Genomic DNA, 25,984 nt, shown 5'->3' with positions numbered 1-25,984 from the left:
GGAAGAGCGCTACCCCTATCAGAGACTAGTATCCAGCGTCCAAATAAAAAGAAATGTAGGCCGAAGCTTTATACTACCTAGATGACATCCAGATTTACCACCGGAGAGAAAGATTCAATGAGTCACATGAACTGTGAGATCGCTTTTCAAACAAAGAGGACTCCAATACCCCCAAAATGTGATGGACTAGGCGCTATGGGAGAAACATGGCACAGAGAACCACGGAAACGCAGGCTGCCAATCCTGCAATCGCAAGCACAGTCTAACTGGATCCTCTGCAGCTACGGGAGAGCTCCACAGCCCTGGCAGGCGGACGCAGCTCTGGCTAGGCAAAGGTAGGGCACAACAAACCCTCACTGAAGGCAAGGACTTATGTTGGATCATTTCTTGTTTATGAACCAAGTAAAAGACGAGCATTCTGCACACCAGATCCATTTGCGCTTGAGACAGGGGAAAAACGCTCGCATTGGAGGTATTCATGACCACTGTAAATGATTAGTTTAACTGCTTTATATTTTCATTCTGTATTTGTTAAATATTCCTCTCCTTGAAGTGTAGAATGTATGGTATTGAAATACATTTCAAATAATAAAGAAAATGTTTAAAGAAAACTACACACTGAAGGTGTGGTCCTCTTCTCTGCATTACATGCCTACTGATGGCTCCAAAGATCTACATTGCTGTGTCCGATTCAGTAACAAAGAGAAAAATTTGTTTAGAAAAGAAAACCAAAAATAATCAATTTTGTGAAATATCTAGGGCAGATTGGCGCGATACAGAAAGATAATAAAAATCTCAAAGAGAGCTTGCTAGTCAGAGATTCCAATTCACAAACGGCTGCTGGGAGCTGAGGTTGGTGCATAGGTAACACAATGATATGGCTGGCTGTCCAGTGGTTCAAGCGCATGGCCACAGAGTTTTTAGATTCATGCTTCGGAGTGATGCTCTATCCGGCTTGGGTGCAACAGAGGTGAACGGAGCGTTGGTTGCAAGAGAATAAGGGCTCCAAGGCCACGCTTCCACTCCACAGCCACTGACGCATCACGCATACCTCATTCAAAAGCATATATGTATACATCAAGGTCATACCCAAAGAAGACTCCAAAGTCAATCTGTTTTTAATTAAACTTTTTTGATCACCCAAGCACAATTAAAACTTTAACAATGTGCACCAGTCAATGCAAGCCTGCATTCAATATCAAGCCCGGAAAGAGCGGGGCACAGAATGGTAGGAGGGAAGCAACCAGTCAATGAAGCATGTATCAATGCGAGAGCTGCTCATTTAACCCATAGGGAGGATTATTGCTGTAAGCCTGATGGATGTGATGAGTGCAGAGTCAGGACTAGAGTGGGGCAATGACAGGAAGCCACAGGCGACCCAGTGAGGGCAGCAGCTCCAAGGCCCTCTCAGTTCTTGCCTAGGAGCTGCTGTGTTCACTTAAGAGAATGTTTTCTGTATGGAGAGCTCTGCATCAGCTTTCATAGAACTCAATCATAACAGTGTACACCTCCTTATATACAAGCTTGTAATCCTCCATGTCCCAGTCAGCTGGCTTAATTCAATTCTCCTCTCAATGGACAGACAGCCTATTGCCTTCCTCTTAGGGCAGGAAGCTGGGGGCTGATGGCAGGCTCCGCTGTCTCGGTTCATATTCTGCAGCCCGTTGAAGCCTTGTTAATACCGATACCTCTTCTAAATCCAGCACTCAACCCCTTGACACGACCAGGCCCATTTCCCACCTCTCCACCATACTCGCCAAGCTATCTTCAACTGATTGATTTTATATTGATCACAGTTTCTTCTCCTGGATCTGGCCTCTACAGCAGAGCCTTCTGCCCTGGTAGGACAGGCCCCATCCACTTCTCACCTGTTGAAAGATAAGAAAACAAACATGTCAAACAAATTGCAAAGTAGAGAGGCTTGAGAAAAAGATAAGAATGGAAAGGAGACTGCTGGTCAAAGGGGAAATGTGGTAGTCTTTCTGAGTTTGTGGTGCTAGATAGTTGGAAAGGATGGGCAGAGTCCGTAACATGTCGGATGGGCTACTGCTACAAGAACATGGACACAGTGGGGTTAGTCAATCTCATGTTGGACAATTAAGTGTATCTGCGATGGTAAAAAGGGATGGAATGGGGCAAAATCAATCATACGTCATGCATGAGCACCCTCTAGATACTTTTGACAGTTTTAGATCTGAACAATTGTTCTCATTCTGTACTTATAGCAAACCCTTTGAAACAGATTAAAATTCAAAGATTACTTTATACAACACTTGTGATGAAGTAATTGGAGAAGAGGTCATTTGCTTTTGGTATTATGCTAGCTTTCTTCCTTCTTTCATACATTCAATACATGTATGCTTCATGACACGTTCTCTACGGCTGCAAGTTGTTATACCCATTCATGACGCTTTCTTAAGATAAGTCTTTTAGTATATTACTCTTGAGCACTTACGTTCAGTTTCATATCCTATTCCCTGGTATAAGGAGCACCCATTATGGATAAAACTGAAGTTTCTTATCCTGTACAAAGCTACTGTTGTGGTATGCTGTGTGTCTCTGGAGCCCCATCCTTCAACTGAACACATTCAGATTCCCAATTCTTAAATTATAAGACTTATGCTGTTAAACTAGTTGTGGTTTTGGTCTAACAATTTCCGCAATGTCTTCAAACTTTCTGTATTCTGACAGGCGGCATTCGCCGTTAGCTTGTATACTCTTAAAGTTGCCTGCGGAATGGTAGGCAATACTCAAAGCATTATATTTTATAGTGCACAGACACGCTTGACTAGAACGAATATATGAGCCTGCAAACAGAAATTTATTTCAGTGTTTGAAGGGCCGATTAAGTTTCTTTTCTCAGCAAGAATCAAATGCCTTTAGAAACCAATACTTTGAATAAATATGTTAGAACTGAGAACCCGGATAATATTCGGCCTCTTTCTGCTCTCCCATGTGCCCCCTTCGAGATCCTACTCTCCTTCCGCATTCTGCCAGCACCCTCCTACCCAATAGTCGTCCAACACCACCACCATGTCCACCACAACCACGTCCACCACCACCACCACGTCCACCATGTCCACCACGTCGACCAGGTCCACCACCATGACCACGTCCACCACGTACATCACCACCATGTCCACCACCACCACCACATCGTCCACCACCACCCCATCCACCTCCACCACCACCACCACGTCCACCACCACGTCCACCGCCAACACCACCACCACCACATCCACCATCACGTCCACCACCACGTCCATCACCACCACGTCCACCACCACCACCACCACGTCCACCACCACCATGTCCACCACCACCACCACCCATGACAGGTAAAGTGTCACTGGAGAGCAGGGGTAATAGTAGTGTCAACCCCGGCTGTACATGGGACATTTAAGTGTACATTGGGTGCGAGAAGACGGGAATAGGGGCTAGAAGTATTACACCAGAACCAAGATACATTTTGAAGAGGCACAGTGTCACAGGGGCTCCTGTAAAAGCACTTGCAGCATCTCTACCTCACAGTGGCATACCTGCACGAACCACTCACTCAAAACAAGCATTGGCATAGCCAATAGGTCTCGCCTTTGGGACCTTATAAGTGTTTAGCCATGCAACACTTGATGTTGTTGCACCAAGGATATTGTGCTGGATAACTAAACACTTATAAGGTCCCAACGGCGAGACCTATTGGCTATGCCAATGCTTGTTTTTTTAAGGGGAGGTGTGTGCAGGTTTAAGCAAGCGACCATATCAAGAGCAGATGTAACAAGCATTGGTAAATGCATTAGATTTCGCCTATGGTATTAATAAGCGGGGTGGGAGCAGTGTATGAGTGCAGGGAGAATAGGGGGGAGTGTTCTCTGTGCAGGATGAGTGGTCCATAAATGAAGGTCTGGGTGCAGGGTGAAAGTGCCTCAATGTATGGTGAGTGATGTGTGTTCAGAGAAGAATGAGAATTGTGGGAGTGTACAGGGTGAGATATTACCATGTACAAGGTAAGAGGTGTGCAATTATAGGGTAAGCAGTATGTCAATAACATAAGTGCAGGATGAGCGGTTTGAGTTCAGGGTGAAAGGTGTGGGTGGAGGGTGAGAGGAATGAGAGTGCTGGATGAGAGGTGTGTCAATGGTGTGTGAGTGCAGAGTCAGCACTGTGTGAGTGGTGGGTGAGCAGTAACTCACTTCCTGTGCAATGTCACGGTGACTGTGCATGGTAAATGGTGGGTGAGTGCAGGGCGAGCGGTGTCTGAGAGTAGGTGAAAGGTATATGTTGTGCAGCAGAATACATTTTTATAATACGGAAAGATTACCTCTCATGAAAATCTAATTAAAACAATGATCAATTGTTTCCTCCAATTCACCCTGTCCAAATTTCCAAGTTTATGAAATTGTGTACCATGAGCAATTTAATAAAAGCAAAATACAGGGAGGAATCTTGCATAACTATTGTTAGCTGTCAGCATGGCACATTGAGATAAGGGCTTGCTGCTCAGATATAACCACCTTTCAACAGTGCACACTGTCACCAAACACAGAACATGCACCCAACTCATTCCAAATATGAAACTGCCTTGCTGTTAAGCCATCCTACAATACAGAGACTCCGACGTCCAGCGAGATACATCTGCGCTACACAAAAATGTACTAATCAAATAATGAAATAATTGATGCTTTGCGTCACTACCCATTGTATTTTATTTTTGCATCTTTTATATAGCGCAAACTCGACCCGAAGGTATTGAAGCGCTGTACCTGAGCACCGTATTTACATTACATATTCAGACACTGCGAGATTAAGTGATTTGCCCAGAATCACAGGATATGGACGCGACCCCGAGGCTCGAACCCTGGTTTCCTGCACCTAAGTCGGCAGTCTAGCCGACGGACCACATCCTCTCCCACATATGGGCCATAGAAGGACGAGGCTTTGGCCCGAGCTTGTACTATCTGAACACGTGTAGTCCAAGAAGCTTGTAACATTTGCTGGCTGGTACAACCACTGAGGTCACTTGTATGCTGGTGTTTTGAACGTTGAATGCATGGAATCAGTGAAAAAGATTCAGGACGTTTGGTCAACTCACAACTCGTAGCGTCCTCTCAGCTTTGTTTCTTTGTATAATGTAAAGGAACACAAAGCCCCTAATTAGAGACAAAATGATGTTTGTACTGAGCGAGGCAAACAGAGGGAAGTCCTTCGGGCCTCCTCTTAAAAAGCTTTGGGTGTTTCATCAGCTTTTGTAGCAAACGCGTCAAAGCCTGGAGACGGGCTGTTTTGTTCGTGGTAGAAACGCGTCTTTGTAGTATGTTAATGTTGAGGCGATTAATATGTTGTTTTCTGGACGTTTGCACGAGATTCTTTCAAACGTCTATAGCTAATGCACCAGATTTAGACTGTACCGTAACCAAAGCACCGGTTGGCATTCATTGGCAGTAGTGGTTGGAAGGCTTTCCAGTTGGAGCATCCCAACAATGGCTCCGTGCAGTCCTGATTATTATTATTCATGGGATTTTTCTTTCATGAAAAGAACCACCTGACTCCTTGTTTATGTATGAGCTGTGCCCTTTGTGGGTGGACTGGGACTGCTGCAATTACACCACAATCTGCAGATGGTTCTGTAGGATTAACAATTACTTAGCATGCCATAATTGATATGCATCAAGAAACACACCGAGAATGTTATTGTGCAATTTAAACAATCAGTATATTATTCTTTTTTATATATATGGCTGTCACAAACATTGCAGCAAATGACAATAACAAGTGGGTGACTTTTGGTGGGTGAGTGGAAAAGGTGACCTGGTGATATTGTGCTTGAAATATATATACAGCAAGGAAAGATTGCAACAAAATAAAATGCGTGAATCAATGAACATCCGTCCTTATACAATGTAATCTCAAGCTCCCTAGTACGAATCATATTCCAACTTTGGGGTGAGGAAACTGTAGGACATGGATTGATGTGGGGAGTCGATGTTTCAACCCAGCAACGTGCGTTATTGAGCCAGCGTCAGAGCGGGTCTTCTTCAGGACAGTGAAGTAGAGGAGGACAGCTAGATGTAGTGTTGTTGATTTCCATGCAAGCGGCCTGTTGGGCAATGGGAGTAATCTGGAGGGAATCCACCGCCCGGTTGGACTCTTCACTGGGAAGGTGCTTGTTTTAGTGAGGAATCTTTCTGAGTGAGAGCCTCAGCAATTGGTTTTTAAGGATAGGAGGATTCCATCATCCAGATTGAAATCTTAATGTCCAATTGGCCAAATTGGACACCACATTGGGCAAGTAAAATTTCCTCTTACTTGCCTGGTTTATTTTTCCTCGACTCTCATGCAAAATCAATACAGATTGCAAATGCATTCATTATTAATTTCCGTTGTGCACTGATTGCCATTATATTATCCTGATTAGTAATACATTCTGTCGCGTGGACGTCGAATGAAGAATAACATTTTTGCGTGCTACTTTTCGTAAGACTTTTGGAAAGCCTTTATTTTTATTTAGTAAGCCTAACAGGAAATGAAATGAAAGCATGCAAGATTTTTCCCGTTTTGAATGTGTAAAGTGAATATGAGAATACCGCTGAGAAGATCAGTCCATGCATATCCGAGGAAGGGAATATTTCAAACACGAGTTAAATAAATGAACGTAATGTCTCAGGGTATATATTATATAAGGTTATTTAATACTTATAGCGTGCTCCATACACCGAAACATTATGGCGCTATTGTATCAAACATAAGAACAGAACAAAGAAAGAAAAACTAAAAGCCTGCGGGTTCCAAGAAACGAATAGCTGCTTGATTATAAAGCAAAGTTTTCAATTGTTTGTGAAAAGTCTGAATGGGGAAAGTGACCGGAGCTCAAGGGGGAGCTTGTTTCACTCCTGTTGCTGTTGCTACTTACCGCTGTGCACCGGAGAGGAAAGGGGTGAGAGGGGGTCAATGAAGGAGAATTTTTTTTCCAACATTCTTCCCTATTGGAAAGAAACGCTATCTCCCAAACATGAGAGTCTGACAAAATAAATGTGAACATCCCACAGAAGGAACATGGCTGGAGCCAGTGAGAATGCCGCTGACCGCGGCCCCCGCAGGGGGCCAATCGGCGGTCGGCGCCTTAGTGCCCCCGGGGCACCGGTCACCCCTCCCCTCCCCACCGGGGGGGGGGGGGGCGGGGTCGCAGTCCGGAGCCCCCCTCCTTGGGATGGCCGGAAGTGAAGTGACGCGCAAGGCGTGTCACTTCCTGGCCCTGGGGTGAGGGGGGAGGCTATTTAGCCCTCTGCGCGGCACCATAGGGGGTGCCTGAGCCAAAACCGAGGAGCCTCAAGGGAGGTCCCGGAAGCCGTGTCGGCGCCCCGCTAGTCCTGCGGGCGGTTGTGGGCCTGAACAACCGGGGGTTTGCTATGCGACGCTCCGCCCCGAGAGGGGGGGCGTGAGTAGAATTTCCAACGGCACGTGATCGTAGAAAGAATCACCTGGGGGGCAGCAACGGCGGGCAACGCTCCCGCGCTGCCCGGCTCATCAGGCGGGCAGGCGACCCAGTTGGTTGCCTGCCCTTGGATCGCCCGTAAGATAACCCACCCATTACATATACTGGAATTATGTAATAAACCTGCAGCATTGTGTTACCCAACACCAACTGTCTTGTGTGTGTCATTTGGGTAACCTATTATGGGGGAGGGGGGACAGCGGGTTGCCCCTGGGGGTACTAAACAAACTGAGGAGTTGCCTGAGGCAGGGTAAAAGAAGAAGCAGGTCCCAGACTGCTGAAGAAATAATGAGGCAGAGTGCCCCTAAATCCTGCTCACAAGAAACGCCGACTTACAGCCTGGCTGGTGTCCATAAACGCAGGTGCACACACGACCATCCCGGAGACCCCGTCGCTGATCAAGGAGACACGCAAATATTAACACAGACTTTACGGTCCCAGCTCTTCAACACAAGGTGTCGGAGGCAAGAATGTAAACAATACATACACGCGTGTGTATTGTGTACCGCAGTCCGCTTCTGTAGAGCAGGAGCTGTGGAGTCAGCAGAGCGGCTGCACTGTGCTTGTGGGACCAACAGGGCCGGACTGGGAACCAAAACCGGCCCGTGCTCGGCCGCCCCCCTGAACCCCCCCCCCCCCCCTATGCGGGGGGGTTGGGGGTGCCACCGAGCACTTTGCCAGTGCCGGTTTTCGGCTGATTTAGCGACAGGGCCGTTTTAGCTGCAAAAACGGCCCTGTAACAAAAACAGCCCCCTGGGGCCCAAAACCGGCCCCCACCAGTGCGGCGCACCGAGGGATTGCCCGGTGCCCGCTACGGCCAGTCCGGCCCTGGGGACCAATGTAAACAATACACGCTGTGTGAGTTGTGTTTACTGGCGATCAGTTCCTGTAGTCAGCGGAGTGGCTGCACAGTGAGCTGAAGGGCTCCTCTCCCTACTGTAGCACTGTCTTTAGAGCAGGATGTAAGAAGTACTTGCAGATGTTAGAGACAGAACAAGCGCTACCTAGGCTGGACCTGAAAAAGTCCCTCGAAGTGGATAAAAGCAGTACTTTGGCACCTGGAAACTGATAAGAGAAGCACAGAGGGACACAGGAACAACAGGAAACAAAATGCTGCAGCCAATAGAAATGGAGGAAAACTAAGTGACAAGCACAGGAGCAAATGAAAAGCAAGGGGTGTTGTAACCCCATTTTAAGATATGTTTAATACAATAGATTTCACAAGCACAGTACAAGCGCTGTGCAGGAGAAACCTAAAAAGTCGGTCCGCCCAGCTCTTATGGGTAACAGCTCATAACACAGAACCCCAAGAACCTCAAGACTCCGAGACATCAAAGCAAACCCTTGGTGGCAGGAGACTACACAACAAATCATGCACACCCCCCAGGCATGAACCACATAAGTATTACCCAGACAGCTCCTCCACACAGGATATAAAGTGATTTCCCAATCCAAAAAGGTGCAAAATTATTTTTTATGGCAGGGGGCCGGCAGTCTTTTTCTGCCTGGGCCTGCAAAAATAAATTATTGGTCCGGTCCTGGTGGAAGATTCGGCTGCAGGCAAGAGAAGCAGCAGCACCCTGCATGTGGGCGCTCTCTCTCCTGAGCACACGCGGCCGGCTCCAGCAGTGATTGGTGGTGCTCTGGTGCTTCTTCTGCATGGTAAGTCTGATGCTTTCCAAATATTGGGGGTTGGAGGGAGGGAGGCAGTGAGGGAGATGGATTGCATTTTGATGCTCCCAGTAGGGATCCAGGCGTGTCTTCTTTAGGTCACAGTGGCACTCCAGCACTATCTTTGATGTTCGGTGATGACCCATGAATCAATCGATTTACAATTCACGAGTCGCATCCTTATCCTCAGCAATCCTTGTGGCACACCTCTACCGGCCTTAACCACATGTGGGTCCGTACCATGGTGGCCCCTCCTGGTATACAGGGTTGCCTCTAGGCTGCACAGGCCTCGGCATTTCTACTCTGGCGATCGTTTCAAGGAGCCCCCTCCTGGCATACAGGGTTGTCACAACAGGCATTTTGCAGGCTTCACTCGCCAGCATGGCACTCTGCTCATGGCTATCTTCATGGCAGTCCTCTCCTGGCATATGGGGGTCGCGACTAGAATTTGCACATGGGCGATGACTTGATCAGTGCAGCAGCAGTCTCCTCACACCAGAACTTCACTCGGTTGGTCTCACCACTGGACCTCGCCCCCTCCAACGCTCTCCTCTTCTTCACAAGGCACACTGGCCTTGGCAGGCAGGCACCCACTTGTGCTCCAGGCTCCAGAGCAGGTGGTCTTGATTTCCCCGTAGATGTCCCCTCGCCTAGCACGGACCTTGGCCCCCAGTCCTGGTCATAGGCAGAAGTCTTGCAGAGCTTCCCCTCCTCACACAGCCAGTCTTGCTGCTTGAAAAAGGACCTATTTTTAGGGGCCTCAACCTCCCCCTTCTTATAGTCCAGTTCCAGACCCCAAATGTGATTGAGAGTCTGCGCCTTAGAAGTTTTAAGTTGGGGTTCTGCTTCATTTTAAGTACACCCTTCTCCTCTTATTCTTCCTTTTGAAAGGCTATCTGCCACAGTTGGAGAGAATCCAAAGCGGACTGTCCCACAACACAGGCAATGGGAGTGACTAGAGTTCACACCAGGATGTCAGCCACAGTGATGCAAATCAAAAGGTTAATCCTGGGTTCCCAGCAGTACTCTTTATGATTCCCTGATCAGCCCATCTCCTTCCTGCGAAGTGTTCAGGCCCCTTCCTTGTGATCTATCACTGAATCAAAGAGCAACTTTTTGGAGTGTGAAGTGGGTCTCTCTCTCTCTCTCTCTCTCTCTCTCTCTCTCGCTCTCTCTCTTTCTCTCTTTCTTTCTCTCTCTCTCTCCCTTCTCCAGTCTGTCCCACCCAGATCACAGGAATGCAAATCTGTAATTTCTGAGGTGTGTGTGTGTATGTGGGGGGGGGGGGGGGGGGGGGGGGAGGGGGGGCGCGGGAAACCTCTACTCCCCATGTCTTCACCTTGCCAGCGTGGGTTTCCCAAAATGGAACCCAGTGTCCTTCATATTTTTTGCACCATTGCAGGCACATTCAGTGTACATACCCAGCACACACACTGTCCAGTACTGTTACCTCCATGTATAGTGCTACCCCAGGCACACATTCATTCTGCACACACATTCACTTTACCCCCACTGCTCACTTCTGTAACCAGTCTGTATTTTGGCATGGGGTGCTACATGCAAACACACCCAGTGCCAGCACACACATTCACTGTGCACATACTGTACAATACTTCATTCTACATGTATTGTACTTCTTGCACGCACAAATACACCCAGCACATTCTATCACTGTCCTCTCTGGTATGCATACACCCATTATACACACTCACCATGCATGCACTGCACAGCACTGCTCTATTCTTGTACAGTACCCTTCTTAGACAGACCTACATCCAGCGTACAGTCATCACTCCTGCGCTGTGCAGCACTTTACATCTAACTGATGTAGAGCAAGGGTGAGTTAAGGACACTAGAGGGGATCTTTAAAAAGATTGAGTGAGCTGTTAGAGCTCACGCCAGTGACATAGGTTAGAAGAACCTGTTCATTCCTACTGATAACGACACAGTATCCTGTTACCACAGCGCACATGCTGCTCAACTCTTAGTGAAGGCAGAAGCCTTCCATCGCTATAAGGTAGTGCTCTGGGCGCCCCCTTCCAGTCCAATAGGACCACAATCAGCGAGACAGACCTATGCCATGGTGCATGATCCGCGTTTGTCTAGGACACCAAAAATCAGCACTACGAATTCAGTAAACAGTACAGTTGGGCACTCGGGCAGGGGCACATGTCCATAAGCACGCAGAGGACCTTTCCGTCCGAACAAAATTAAAAAAAAAAAAAAATATATATATATATATATATATATATATCCATCCTCGAAGAATCTACTCGCCCACTCGCAATTGCGAGTAAAATGTTATCAGGTCGACATATTTTTAGCACCTACTAGACCCATCTGACGAGTAAATTCAGCTGGGAAGGAACATTCAGAAAGTTGCCATTAAAATTTGTTTTCATCATAACACATTTGTTGTCTGGTCAAGGAAAGAGATCCAGTGTCAGTTTGTCTTTTAACTAATTGCTTCTTGTATATTGAGGTTTATTTTTCTCTCTCTTACTAGAATTAGAGGCTTTTGTCAAGTGAGCTGTCTAAAGATGTCAGTTATTTTTCTCCGACAGATAACATTTAAGTAAATAGCCTGTAAATTAATATTACAAATATTTCAAAATATCTCAGGAACTAAAAAAAATCACATTTTTGTAATGAAGAAGTGTGATGCAAACAAAAAATTTAATAGGAGCAAAACAAAGAATTTAATAGGAATAAAACAAACAAGAACACTTTACTTGATGTGCAAAAGACATTTGCAGAAACTCTTTTTAAACACTATTGTTTGTACACTTTATAGTTTTATCAGTAATGCTGCATGTCATTGGGAACGTTTGTGGCCATTTCAGTGAAAAACCTGCTGATTACAAATGACAGTGCTACCACTTCATTCTTTAGTAATGTATTTGCTAAAAGTGATACTTTTTAAAAATGATTTGAGTAACATTCCTGCCCCCGCCCTGATGAAAATGCTCTTAATGAACTACGAGGCTAATCAGGGGTCATGTGCATCCTATAAATGGCTAGATTTGTATTAAATATGGAAAAAGTTTAGTCTATTAAATCAAACAAAAGTTTTTTGAACAGCATACATGCTGAACTTCCACATTTGCAGGTGCTCTCATATATGATAATGAAGAAAATGGTGTCTCAATTAATTAAATTATTTGCCCACGATCACATCATTTGAAGTCAAGAGCATTACAAATAGGTCGAGTAGATTATTTAAGTCACTAGAACTGCAGGTCTAGTAACATTTTTATGATTTTTAGAGGCCAATATACATATCAATCCTGTGGTGCCCTCGATCTGAACGTCGGTGCTCCTCGTGTGGCGCGGTGCGAACCTTCTCCGGCAGGACAGCCGGTAATTTACAAACAAGGTGACCCCTGAGCCCAGGGATCAATTGAAAACGCACTCACTCGAAATCCACTACTTTTCAAGTTGCTTTTATTGCATGTCAGCAATCATCACTATGCCCAATATATATATATATATATATATATATATATATATATATATATATATATATATATATATATATATATATAATGTTATGTTAACCGGATTTGTATAGCGCACAGCTGCCCCAGCAAAGGGGCGTCCCAGCGCTTCTAGAACAAGGGACCGGCACACCAGCAACCCAATGGACAGGACATGACAGTGCTAGGCATCCAAAGAAAACAGGAAGGTCTTAACGGCCTTCCTGAAAGTCAGAAGTTCATGAATGGCGCGAATATGGACAGGAAGTGAGTTCCAGAGCTTGGCAGCGAGCACACTAAAAGAGCGGCCCCAGCCCTAACCCTTTTGAACCGTGGAACTGTAACCAGATGTAACCCTGAAGATCTTAGGGACCGCAATGGTACATACGGCGAAATAAGATGCTCCAGAATCTGGGGGGAAGAATGCTTCAGAATTTTGAAAGAAAGGCAGAGAGACTTAAACTTAATTCTCTGAGAAACAGGGAGCCAATGAAGTCCAGAAATAGATTTCTTGGCCGAGCAAAATCTCGGCAAGCCAACCAGAGCTCTGGCGGCAGCATTTTGAACTCGTTGGAGTCTACAAAGTTCAGCCTGATTAGCTCCAAGCAGGAGGGAACTTGCATAATCCAACCGAGACAGAATGGTAGCTTGTACAATGAGCTGTCTGGTTGGAGCGTCAAAGAATTTAAAAATAGGTGTGAGCCTACGAAGAATCCCGAAGCAAATGGCGGCGATTTTCTCAGTATGAGAGACAAAGCTAAGTTTGGAGTATAGCCAGATGCCAAGATTTTTTAACTCGGTGGCAGGAAGAGGGGTAGGGCCAAGCTCAGATGGCCACCAATGATCACCCCATAAGTGGCTCTGATTACTGACAATCAGTACCTCATTTTTTTTTGCGTTCAGTTGGAAACAGTTATCAGTCAACCAACAGGCCACTGACCTGATTCCCTCGCAGAACTTGGTGGCCTCTAGGTCAGACGCCCCACTTATAGCAACCGCCAGCTGCGTGTCGTCAGCATAAGACACCATGGTCAGATTACAGCGCTTGACGACAGCAGCCAGCGGCTAAACATAGATATTAAAAAGTGTGGGGCTAAGAGCTGACCCCTGTGGATCACCCTGTGTGATGGAATGGGGTTCAGACTGGTAAGGAGGGGTAACGACCCTAAAAGTCCGGCCTGATATATATATATATATATTACCTACTGGCGGTCGCCAGTAGGTAGTTATAGTTAGGACCCTTTTTCCATAGGAAAACCTCAACATTCTATTTTGAATAACTTTGGCGCCGGTCGACGAATCCTCGCGAATTTTTCAAAATAGGTGGGGCGCTACGCTCCGCTCCTACCTTGAAAGTCTCGGGGGGATTCGTCAAGCGGGGGCTGAGATAAAAGGGGGGTCCCAAAACGCGTTTTTCCCATGCATTTTTCCATAGGACCTTTAGACACAGCTACAGCCCGAACGGCTGAACAGAATTACTTGAAATTTGGCAGAGAGGTAGTCCTCAGGTCAAGGAAGTGCCTTTTGTAGGTTTGGTGTAAATCTGTTCAGTAGATTCTGAGAAAATAGCATTTAAATCAATATATATATCTGTGGCAGCTTACCGTGCGCTTACGGTGCGCTTACGGTAAGCTTACCGTACGCGTACGGTGCCGTGCTCGAGCGCGATTCTGATTGGCTGTTAGATCATAGTAAACATTCGAATCGGTCGAAACCAGGAAGCGGCGGCCGCCATTTTCTCACTCGCACTGTCAGGGGGGTGAATAAAAAAGGTGGATAATGTGAAAAGGGGTCAGGCTCGACAGTTCCTGACCCCCTAGCCTTGGTCAGGGGGTCCCAGAAGGACCCTCAAGGGCAAAAATGAAATTTTTTTTTTTTTTAAAAAATCGCCGTATGCGCGTAGCGTACGCGCACGGTGTAATCTGCGAAATTCCGCGAAATTCGCGGAATTACGCGTACCGTGCGCGCACGGCAAAAAAAAATTTGCAAAAAGGAAAGCTTAAAAAAAAATAAAAAAAATTGTGAGGTAAGGTTGGCTCTTATAAGAGCCGTTGGGTTCATACAGGGATAGAGGAAAGAAAGAATGGGAATATTATGAGCGTCTACAAACATGCTGGTCTATCTTATTGTTAATAAGGGGAAGACTGACCTCCCCAAAAACAATAAGACCACCACATTTTGTACACCTCATTTCAACACTCCCAAATCGAGGGTTGATGTCCAAAGGAAAAGAAGAAGGTGATGCTCCAACAACAGAGGAAGGGCTCAGCTGAGCTGCCGATGATGTACTCGGCTGAGCATCTGAGGCTGGGCTCTGGTGACTTACTGAAGAGTTTTCTCCAGTATGTCGAGCAAAGGTCCTTGGGTGTCTGTCCTGAAGGTGTCTCTTCATAGAGTGATTTCCAAAGGAATATTTCTTCCTTGGATTTCCTCTTGATAAAACACGATCACAAAGTATGCAAGTGACCAATTGAGCATTCACCTTTTTCTCCCCCTCTGGAAAAGTGAAATACTCCCATACAAAAGAAGTCTTTTGTTTCCTCCTTCTCTGGATCATGGTGGTGCTGCTGGCCTCACTCTCAGAAGAGGTGTGCTGTTCTGCCATTGTATCCCAATGTCAATCCAGCTCCTGCTCCTAGAGAATCACAAGCAGAAATGAGGGGAATGGGTGTGGTGTGGGAAGAATCTGGAACTGAAAGTAGTTTCAACCAATGAAAAGTGTTCTTTCAAGCAGTAATGAGGGGAATGGGTGTGGTGTGGGAAGTTTCTGGAAGTGAAAGTAATTTCAACCAATAAAAAGTGATCTTTGTAAGTCACATGACCTGCCGTGCGCGCACGTGACGCTTACGGTGCGCTTACGCAGCGCTTACGTCACTTTCGCGCATGCGCATTACACGCCCCTGCGTAACCGCGACGTTGCTTCCGGGTATACGCGTACGGCACGCACGTATCACGTAGGCGCGCTGCACTAATGACGTCCAGAGCGCGTATCGTCAGCTTACCGTACGCGCACGGAAAAAAATGCATAAAAAAAAAAAACCTTTCCATAATGCAGGATATAGTACATAAATTATTATATAAAAAGGCTTACAAAAAATGACATAAAAAAAATTTGCATTTAAAAAACCATACAAATTAAATGAATTTGGGAATCAGACACATTATAGTTAGAAATTACCATTTTAAAAATCTTGCAAAGACACTGGAAAAACCATAGGTATCAAACATATTATAGTTAGGAATTAGCATTTAAAAAACCTTGCAAATTCACTGAAAAAACCATAGGTTTCACACACGTTATAGTTAGGAATTAGCATTTAAAAAACCTTGCAAATTCACTGAAAAAACCATAGGTTTCACACATGTTATAGTTAGCGGAAATTTTACTGATAAAAAACCAGTGAAATTGCCCCGTTATAGTTAGTGCTGGCAACTATAACTCACGCGACCGCAATCTTCTGCTGATGACATATGTGTCTTTATGAAAAAAAAATATTTGTAATATATGTATAGCTAAAAATGTATGGAAGAAGACATGGGCAAATAAGTGTCTAAATAAACTATTAGCATCAGCAGAGGATTGCGGTCGCGTGAGTTATAGTTGCCAGCACTAACTATAACGGGGCAATTTCACTGGTTTTTTATCAGTAAAATTTCCGCTAACTATAACGTGTGAAACCTATGGTTTTTTCAGTGAATATATATATATATACATACACACACACATATACACACACACACACACACACACACACACGCACACACACACACACACACAAAAAAAACAACAAAGGTTACAGAGACGTTCTAGTTAGGCTCAGGTTTCACTTGTACAAAACCAGATAAATTCAGCAGTTATGGTCATCTCAGTTAACTATAACTTACACCCCCGCAATGCACTGCTTATGACCACACATATTAAATCACTCATGACATGGTCAGTGACATCAGTGATGACATCATCCACCAACTGAGTGTTTTTAAAAAGTTTATGAGTGTTAAATATATATACCAAGGTGTATTGGTGAACCAGTGGGTATATGAATGGCTACTTGGACAATTCAGTGGGTGCCCGACTAACTGTATAAGTGAGTGATTAGGTGTTTCAGTGAATGTATGGGTGAATAACTGGTTCTGTGAATGTCTGCATCAGTTTGTCAGTTGGTGTCTAAGTGGCTGCATGGATGTGTGAGTGGGTAGGTGAGTGGCTGTATGGGTGAGTGGTTGGCTGTGTGAGTACCTGTACAGGTGTCAGAGTGTCTATGCGGGTGGCTAAGGGGGTGGGTGACTGCCGGTATGGATGAGTGAGTGCGTGAGTCAGTGGTTTATGGGTTAATGAGGGCGTGAGTGAGGGGTCTGTATGAGTGAGGGTGTATATGGCTGTGTGGGCGAGTGCATGTGTCAGTGGTACTTGGGTGACTAACTGAGTATGTGAAAGACAGTATAGGGGAGTGATGGGGTACATGATTGACTGTATGGGTGAGTGAGTGAATGTCAGAGTGGATGTATGGGTGAGCGTCTGCTTGTGTCAGTGACTAGAAGTGAATGAGTATGTGTTAGTATCTGTATGAGTAAGTGAGTGGGTATGTGTGTTTCAGTATGGGTAAGTGGCTGAGTGATTGACTGAATGGGTGAGTGACTAGATGTGTGAGTAGCTGTATAGTTGACTGACTGAATGCCTGTATGGGTGGATATGTCAGTGGCTGTATTAGTGATTGAGTGGGTGTATGAAAGGCTGTATGGGTGAGCGAGTGGATGTGTGTGTAGATCTACGAATCAGTGAATAGGTGAGTAAATACTGGTATAGGTCTGTGAATGGTTGTGTGGAAGTGGGTGTATGAAAAGGTTCTATGGGGTGTGAATGGGTGCATTAGTGATTCTGTGGATGATATCTCAAGTGATGTCATCAGTGATGTCATTTGAGATGGAATCAGCGATGTCACTGATGTCATGAGTGATGTAATATGTGAGGTCATAAGCAGTGCATTGATAAAAAAAAGAGTGGCGGGAGCAGTTAGACAATGGTTATTTCTTACTGCTCTAACATACTCGCATTCTATACAGCGATTAATACTGATTAATAGTGGCTGTTTAGCTTCCTTCTAAGCACTCTCAGCTTCTGCAGTTTAACCCCTTCCATGCTGCGCAGATTCCGCCGCTGTGCTGACGGAATCTTGCGCGGGCGTGGTCATGACGGAACGGTTCCGTCATGAGCACAGCTCAACCGTGGCTCATGACGGAACCGTTCCGTCATGAGCACCGAAGGGGTTAAGGGAAACTAAGGCAGAGGTTTCACTCCCTAGGCTACCAGATCAACAATACCTGCCGCTTATACCTGCAGAGGGCCACACTACTTGGGGAGCACTCCACTGCTAGACCCAAACTCTCACCCGTCCAACATCTGCTTATTGGGCAAGTGCTTAAGAATGGCCGTATGGTAAAAAAAATAGCAGTTCACAAAACCACCAAAAGGAGTAAATCAATAAGTAAGACTTTATTGTTCCGTTTATGAAAAGTTACAATACATCACCAAATGATCAGCAGGTAAAACAATCAATAAATAACATCATAAAATAGATTTACTTCATCAAACCTCAAAGGAGAAATTGTTAACCTGGGCCATATGTCACATAATAATCCACAACTTTAAACCTCCATCTATGGAATATAGTCCTGCCAACTTTGCCCAGTTGAGTTTTGGAGAAGGTGTGAGAAGCTGGCCTGGTATATGATGTCCACTTATATAAGTGGACACCTTGCATCAGTCCAGACAACCCTTAGGGTGATTTAAGAGGTCTCAGACAACCTTAGGAAACTCTCTATGTGGTAGCTGTGGAGAGCAGCCTTCAAGCTCAGTCCAGAAGGAGTGTAAAGCAGCTTGTTTTACCAGAATGCAATCTTATAGTATAGATTACGTGAAAAAGGTCCACACAAGGTATTTAGAAAATATGTATTTATTATATACTACTCTCTAACACATAGAAATATCTCCTACCCAGAGATATGCACAATACTTTAGATAGAAACACAGTAAATAGTATGAAATACACAGTGGGCCCCAGGAGGGGGGTGTGGGCCCATGGGGGGGGGCAAACCAAATACAAAGAAAGTGGTATAAGAACCACAACTAGGACGTAGAAGTGCTAGGGACCCAAGGAACCACCCAGGGTGAGAATATATGGACCCCGCGGAGAGCGTTTGCAGTGTGGAAACATGACCGCATGCGCCGTACAACTCTACGTGTAAGTCGCGGTTGGATTTTTAAAGATTAAGGACCCTGGGACCTTGAAGAAACCCTGTGGAAGACAGAAGGTTGGAGAGCCACCCCACTCGTGGATACCCTAGTGCTCACGCTACCTACACCAGGGAAGTGGTTTCGGAAAAGGCCGTTGAACCCAGTGGAGGACTTCAGGAAAGTGCCACTGCTGATGAAGGAGCAAGGGTCCGGTGGAATCCAAAGGTGGGTTCTAGATGAGAGGTACCTACAAGCAGAGGGGCAGAGTCTATGTCACTCAGGAATGACCTGGAGACTTGGAAGGCGAATGCCCTCAGATGTCGGTGTTGCAGGATGGATGACGATGACCTTGACTCTGCAGCTGTGAGGACCAGGTGACTCTGAGGAGGACCAGGAGCCGTGCACGAGCAGTCCCACGAAGGATGTCAAGTGCTGAAGAGTCAGTGTCCGGCGGGAGCACCAAGAAGCCTTGGCAAATGCAACCAAGGCAGGAACTGAAGAAGAAGCAACGTCGGGACCAGCAAGGTCCAGGGCACTCGCCACAAGCAGGGGAGTTAGGGCAGGCCCCGAGCAATCAGGGGAGTCCAAGAGAAGCAAAGGTGACCGTCAAATGGACCCACAGGCTGGAGGCACTGGAGTCGCGAGAGGACCTCAAGCAGTTCACCAAAAGTTGCAGACCGCAATGCACCAGTGCGGTGTGCCGCAAGACTCTGGTCACTGGAGGTGCTTGAGGTTGGGGCTACTTGGAGTCCGAAGATCTTCTTGGAAGGAAGTCAACAAGCCTTTGCAAATGCAAGTTGGCGCAGTGTACAGGGGTCGGTTATTGCAACCCCCACGAGAGATACTGGCCTCAAACTTGGTGAGAGGGCAGGCCTTGGGGACTGTGGAAAACCACCACCTGTGTTGCAGAGCCTTTGGAGTCTGGAGGAGCTCAGGATCAGCAGACCTGTAGACTTAGTTGGGTTGCCTGCGGATGCAGGGAAGTGACTCCTTCACTTCAAGGGAGATTCCTTCAAGTGTGTTTGATGCCTACAGGCCTTGGAAGGTTCCTGTATGGTGCACAGGCACAGACGATGCAGCAGACTGGAACGGGGACTTAGTCCAGAGTGCCCAGACAATGGAATAAGTGGTGTCTGATCTGAATCTTATCCCACGGCGGATCTAGGGACCTACACCCAGGTCTCTTAAGTAGGGAAAGGGTTGGGATGATTCAGGGGACCCTACCAGGGAAGGGTCTCGAAAGGGGGAAAATTACTCCCATGTCTTTTGTCAAGTTTCGCACCAGAGCAGGAGCCAATGGCTCCCAGGACTGGTTTGAACTGGACTATGCACGGGGACACCAAATGTGCCCCTCATGCAGACTTAGTGGCGTTGGCAAGCGCACCCATCCGGTCCCAATACACTAAACCCTGTCTGGGAGGTGGTCACACCTCCCTGTGACAGGATGACTATTGTTCTGCCTTCCCCTGCTCGAGCTTGGCTCAGCAGCAGGAGGGCAAAAATATGTCTCTGGCCGGCAGCAACCATTTTGTGCTGTCCTGGTCTAGAAGGTTGGTACTGGGAACACTGAGAGCCTATCGGAGGGCTCTTCCAGTGCTTGGAATCATACCTCCCATACCGTTTAAGGTGTGGGGTTATGTTTCCAACATGTTTGATACCAAACATGATAGGATTCGTTGCAGCCGTTTTCGAGATGGTCACTGGGTAATTACGCGATGCCCATCTATATGGTATATTGCTGCATTGCTGACAACACGGGATAATGGACACCGTAGGCTGTAAGGGTGTTCTGCTCATGCAGGGGCACCCTCTCACTTAGAACCAAGCACCCTGCATTCAGGATTGCAAAGGCCTGCTATAGGGGTGACTAATAGGTTTTAAGTGCAGTGACGCTAGATATAAGAAACCTATATCTTTAGTAGGTGGTGCTAGCACCAGCTTACACAGACTGCAATGGAAGGCCTGTAGTTCCATTTTGAATGGTCTCTCATGGGTGGCATAATGCATGCTTCAGCCCATGGGGGACCTCATGGGTACCAATGCCATGGGAAATTTAGTACCATATACTAGGGACTTATAAGGGTACCCCAGTATCCCATCTGAGATGTACCCAAGTACTGAACACAACAATTTAGGGAGACAGCACATTAGCAGGATCCCAGTCAGACTAGTCAAATATAGCTTAGCACCAGGGAAAAAAGTGGGAGTAGCCATAGAAGCAGATCCTACTTTCCTAAAGAAAGAGTGCTTTAATGTTTAAGTATTGCAGAACATGGACCTTGTTGTTCAAGTGTAATATAATTGCATTTGAAATACCCCAGCAGGCAATGTTATATCCATGAATGTCAGTCTTGCGCAAAATAGTCTAAACAAAGTGCTACGTTTGTTTGCAAAACTTTCTACTTCATGTTGAATGTCGGACGGAGACTTTAGGGAGTACCCCAAATAATATGACTTTGTGGATGTGCGCTAACCTTACAGATAAAGGTACCCTGAAACGTCCACAAGCCCACCACAAAGAGCACACCAGCTCACAAATAAATGTCACAAGACATGGTAAGTGTTTCTCCTGCTCTTGATAACAACTCTTATTTTCCTTGTAGGCACGAGCGTGCCGTTCTGGGAGGTGCCTGGCTCCCGTAGCGCCATCTTAGCATGGTGTCTACTTTTAATTGATTTTTTGCTTTATTCCTCACATGTTGCTTTTGCATGAATCTAATTTACCAGTAGCGAACACTGAACAAGGGGCTTGTGCAGGTCAGCAGGGGTTGATGGACCATAGTTTTTGGTTTTACTTTGCCCTCACTTTATTAGTCTTTTCTTTCCGGAACGTGTCTATTAGCGCTTCTGCCATGCCCCTTGGATGCCAGGGCTTACAAAACAACCGGCAGCGCGTCCAGGCAGCGGGCATGCCAAAAGCAAGCCCGCCTGCGTCGGCACTAGCACCGTGCTCAGTGCCAGCCACCCTGCAGGGTTTGCCTCTGAACCCTTCACCACTTGCAGATATTCAACTAATGAGCTATTGAGGTAAATTCAGCAGACCGGACATGCTCTGGTCCCATTTTATACCCATGTGAGGACATTTCTCACAAGGTATGTCCGGGTATGTTCTCTCACGCTGACTAGCCATAAGATTGATTCACTTTGACAAGAATATGAGCTATGCTGTCTAAAGTAGTTAAATGCACGCTTGTCAACGCTTGCTCCCTGGTGAAAAATGCAGTAGAAATGGCAGACTTTTTAGATAGTCTTAATCTTGACATTGCCTTTATCACAGAGACGTGGCCAGACTCCGCTTCAGGGCCTGAACTTATCACAACCACCCCTCCTGGCTACTCTCAGATCAGATCGGATAGACAAGTGAGGCGGCGGGCTGGTTATTCTTTTCAAAGACCAGTTTAAAGACAGGTTTGACCCCTTGCCGAATACCACTGATTATGAAGCCCTTGCTTTTAAAATAGCTCTCTCGAATCATTACTCCTTTAATGGGACCCTTATCAACAGACAGACTGGCCCCAAAAATATTTTCTTAAGTAGGAATAATACTCTATGGGATATCAAAGCAAAAGCGACTTTAATTTTCACTTGGAGAACAATAAAGACACTGACACCACTAACCTTTCTTCGGTATCACTCTTAGGATTGTCACAGCTAGTTCAAGGTCCCACGCATTCGGGTGGGGGGGTCACACTCTAGATGGAACTTTTTCAGACTGCCCTTTTATTCAGGTTACCTCCTCCCTGCCGCTTGCTTGGTCAGACCACAGGGCAGTGATGTTCCGATTTAATATGAACAATTATCTTTCTGAAGGGACCCTGGCTCCGTCCATCCCCAGCCATCACCCGTGGCACAAAATCTCTGCGGATCAGCTGGTCGACTCTTTAACTAGATCCAGGCTAACAGCAATATCGGACCATGACACAGCAACAGAATCTTATCATCAATGGATCAGTTTGAGTATTAACAGTCGTGCTCCTTTTAAATGTGGTAACAAAAATAGATCCCTACCATCGAAACCATGGTTTGATGAGGAACTTAGAATCCATAAGCAATTTTGTAAAAGATTAGAAAGGAAATGGCAGGCCAACTACAGCGTAGAGGACAAGCTCATATATAAAGGGGCGATGCAATCCTACAAAAAACTGCTGACTAAAGCCAAGTCTAACTACTTTATAAATAAGGTCAAACCCGCCATTAACATCCCTAAAAAGCTTTTTTCCACAGTGACCAAATTAAGCAAACTTCTTTTTGCAACAAACTAGCTGCCCTTTTTAAAGATAAGGTAGAGGTTATCTTTAATATTTTTGCCGCATATCAAGTCTTTGATGACAATTGCAGGACTAATATCCTGCAGATCGAGTTGTCTGGAGGTACTGATTGCAGGACTAATATGCTGCACCCTGAAATGTCTGGAGATACTGAAATACTAACATTCGGGAGGGAGCAAACTCAGCCACCAAAGTGCATGAACCTTATCCGCATAGGAACGGTATACTTCAATCTTTCACCCCCTCACAGACGAACAGGCTGCGGACTTGTTTAACCGAATTAAATCAGGGTCACCTCTTGGCCCCTGCCCTCCCAGGGGTTTGCATTTGGCCTCTGATGTTGTCTCTAGTCACATCCTATCTATTTTTATCAGCTGTTCTCTTCGGGATATTTTCCCCAAAAAGGGAAAATAGCATCCATTCTTCCTCTTCTTAAGAATTCGAATCTGGATGTAAACAATCCCAGTAACTATAGCCCTATCGCTCGTCTTCCTTTCCCGGCATAGATGGTGGAAAAAGCCATGAACACGGAGCTTTCGTCATTGATCCAGGCACAAGATCTACTGGATCCATCACAGTTTGGCTTCAGATGCCAGCACAGTACTGAACTGGCCCGGATCACAGACAAAGAAAAACACTGGATAGTGGAGGCAACGCTGACTTCATTTTGTTAGACCTCTCGGCAGCGTTTGACACAGTGATTCATAGCCTTCTTATCAAACGTCTTCATTCTCTAGGCATAAGGGGCAACGCCTTCAAGCCTCTGCAATCATTTCTTTCAGAAAGAGAACATTTTGTTGAATCAAATGGCCATAGCTCTTCTTCTTTTACACTCGTGGTGTACCGCAGGGATCAGCACTGAGTCTGACTCTTTGATATCTATATGTAACACCTTTAGCATCACTGATTCAAAGTTTTGGTTTCTCATTAGTCTTGTATGATGATAACACCCAGATTGTGGTGTCGGTCACAGAAGATGTAGAAAGGACTGCCGTTTGCTTCCACGATTGCGTGCAACAGATTGGAAGTTGGATGTCAAATAACTGTCTGTAGCCGAAGTCAGATAAAACCAAGGTTCTACTCTTTGGCAATCTTCCATCGTTCTGGTCTCCCAATTGGTGGCCCCAGGAATTGGGAGCCTTACCGACCCCCCCTATTGCCAAAGCGAAAATCTTGGGGGTTAATTTGGATGAGAAACTTTCCTTTGTTGGACATGTAAATGTTAACACCGCCTCATGTTTTCTAATGATTATATCACTTAGAACATTTTTCTCTTTTATTCTTTTGGATTTGCATAAGGCAGTGACCACTGCACTCGTCTTTTCTCAAATTTACTATTGCAGTGGGTTGCTCCTAACTGCTCGCAAGAAATCTTTGCACAAGCTTGCAGATGGCTCAAAATGCAGCAGCAAGATTACTTCTGGGATACCAAAATATCAGTCGGTCTCCCAAACTCTTTCCTCACTCCACTGTCTCCCGGTGAAAAAGCAGGTGGAGTTTAAATCTCTTTATAATGTCTTCAAGGCCCTTCACCAAGAGGGTCCACAATCTATTAGACAGCTCTTTCAATGGTACATTCCTTCCAGACTGTCAAGATCTTCTCTGGCTAATTTGGTCGCGCCCAAAATGAAGAAAGCCTCCTGGGGAGGCAAAAGCTTCATGGTGGCAATGGCCAAAATATGGAATTCAATGCCTCTTAGCCTAAAAAAACACAATCAATCTACTAACCTTTCGTAAGGCCCTTAAGATATGGCTGTTTAACAAATAGCTATGCCTGCACTGTCTCTTCATGGTTTCTGCTTCCCCTGCTTCGGTTACATTTTTCTGTCTTTTTTCATCTGCCAGACTGTCTCGGCGCCCAGACACACAGGTGTAGTAGAGCGCCGTATAAATCTATTTCATTTCATAGGAGTTAATCCCATTCATGAGGGCAGAATCAAAACATTCTCGACTCCTTGAATTAGGAACTGGTTTTCACTCCAGTAAGTGTCTTTTTACCAGTTGACCTAATTCTCCTCTAGGTACGCACAATTGCTTGTGTATAAGGTCCCTAATCCCAAAATAAAGCCATGGAGGTAGGTTTGTGTGCCTTTCTAGGTGGCAGAATCACTCAAATTGAGGCAAACGTGGATATGGTTGAAGAGACTGAGGGTATTCACATAACATTTGTAGGCAGTTTGGCCCTCTGAAAATGTAAGCGCATTTGCGATGCGAAAGGTAGAAGCAATTCCCTTTGCCATCACTACATACCCCATCACTAACATCTTTTGTCATTTGTATCCTTGAAAATTATTCAGAGGGGGGCGGGGGCGTGTTATGGGGAGGGATTGGAAGTGGAGCGGCATTACAAGTTTGAAGACCACTGTTCTACATTTACCTGTGCTGAAATGTACACTTCATATACATTCGGTAAGCTTCAAGTTTAACCAAGTGAGTAATTGACTTTGCTCAGTCCTAGGATTCATTTCACCCCCCATGCAAGGATGAACTTTGCTCCAAGGGAGCCCACAGGAGCACATTTTCAACTTTCAATTCAGTATACTTGTCAATCGGCCTATGGAGATTATTACAGACATAATGTTGCTTCACTCACCCAGCAGGTCAGCCAGCAGCTCAAACCTATCGGAACCGAAGAACATGTGTGGTTTGCCATCCACATGGGCAACCAGAATGGGCATCCCAAATGCCTGGGGAATGCAAGGAAAAGCAGGGCGAGCAGTCAGAACATAGCAAGCAATATGAAATGACAAAAGGCATGCAGCGAACGGACAGTGCCCTCGGATACCCACTGCTGTGCCATCCTGTCAGCTTCCGCCACTCTCTTTCCTCACCTCGTCTGTTTCAT

At 45.8% G+C, this 25,984-nt stretch overlaps 1 protein-coding gene across 2 annotated transcripts in view; it reads right to left on the bottom strand.

The window, feature by feature from the left end:
• Positions 1–1,100: 1,100 nt before the first annotated feature.
• GSTK1 (glutathione S-transferase kappa 1) overlaps positions 1,101–25,984 on the bottom strand; it is a 117,724-nt gene continuing 92,840 nt past the window's right edge. For both annotated transcript variants that reach the window (XM_085619948.1, XM_085619949.1), the window contains exons 7-8: positions 25,733–25,826; positions 1,101–1,868 (exon numbers count right to left, since the gene is read on the bottom strand). In XM_085619948.1, coding sequence (XP_085476074.1) covers positions 1,819–1,868; positions 25,733–25,826 — 144 coding nt within the window. In that variant the 3' untranslated portion in view covers positions 1,101–1,818. The remainder of the gene's footprint in view (positions 1,869–25,732; positions 25,827–25,984) is intronic.

The sequence above is a fragment of the Triturus cristatus genome, chromosome 7 (genome assembly GCF_964204655.1).
Source record: "Triturus cristatus chromosome 7, aTriCri1.1, whole genome shotgun sequence".
Classification (NCBI taxonomy): domain Eukaryota; kingdom Metazoa; phylum Chordata; class Amphibia; order Caudata; family Salamandridae; genus Triturus; species Triturus cristatus.
Note: the sequence above shows the minus strand (reverse complement) of the source record. Positions and strands in the feature narration are given on the sequence as shown.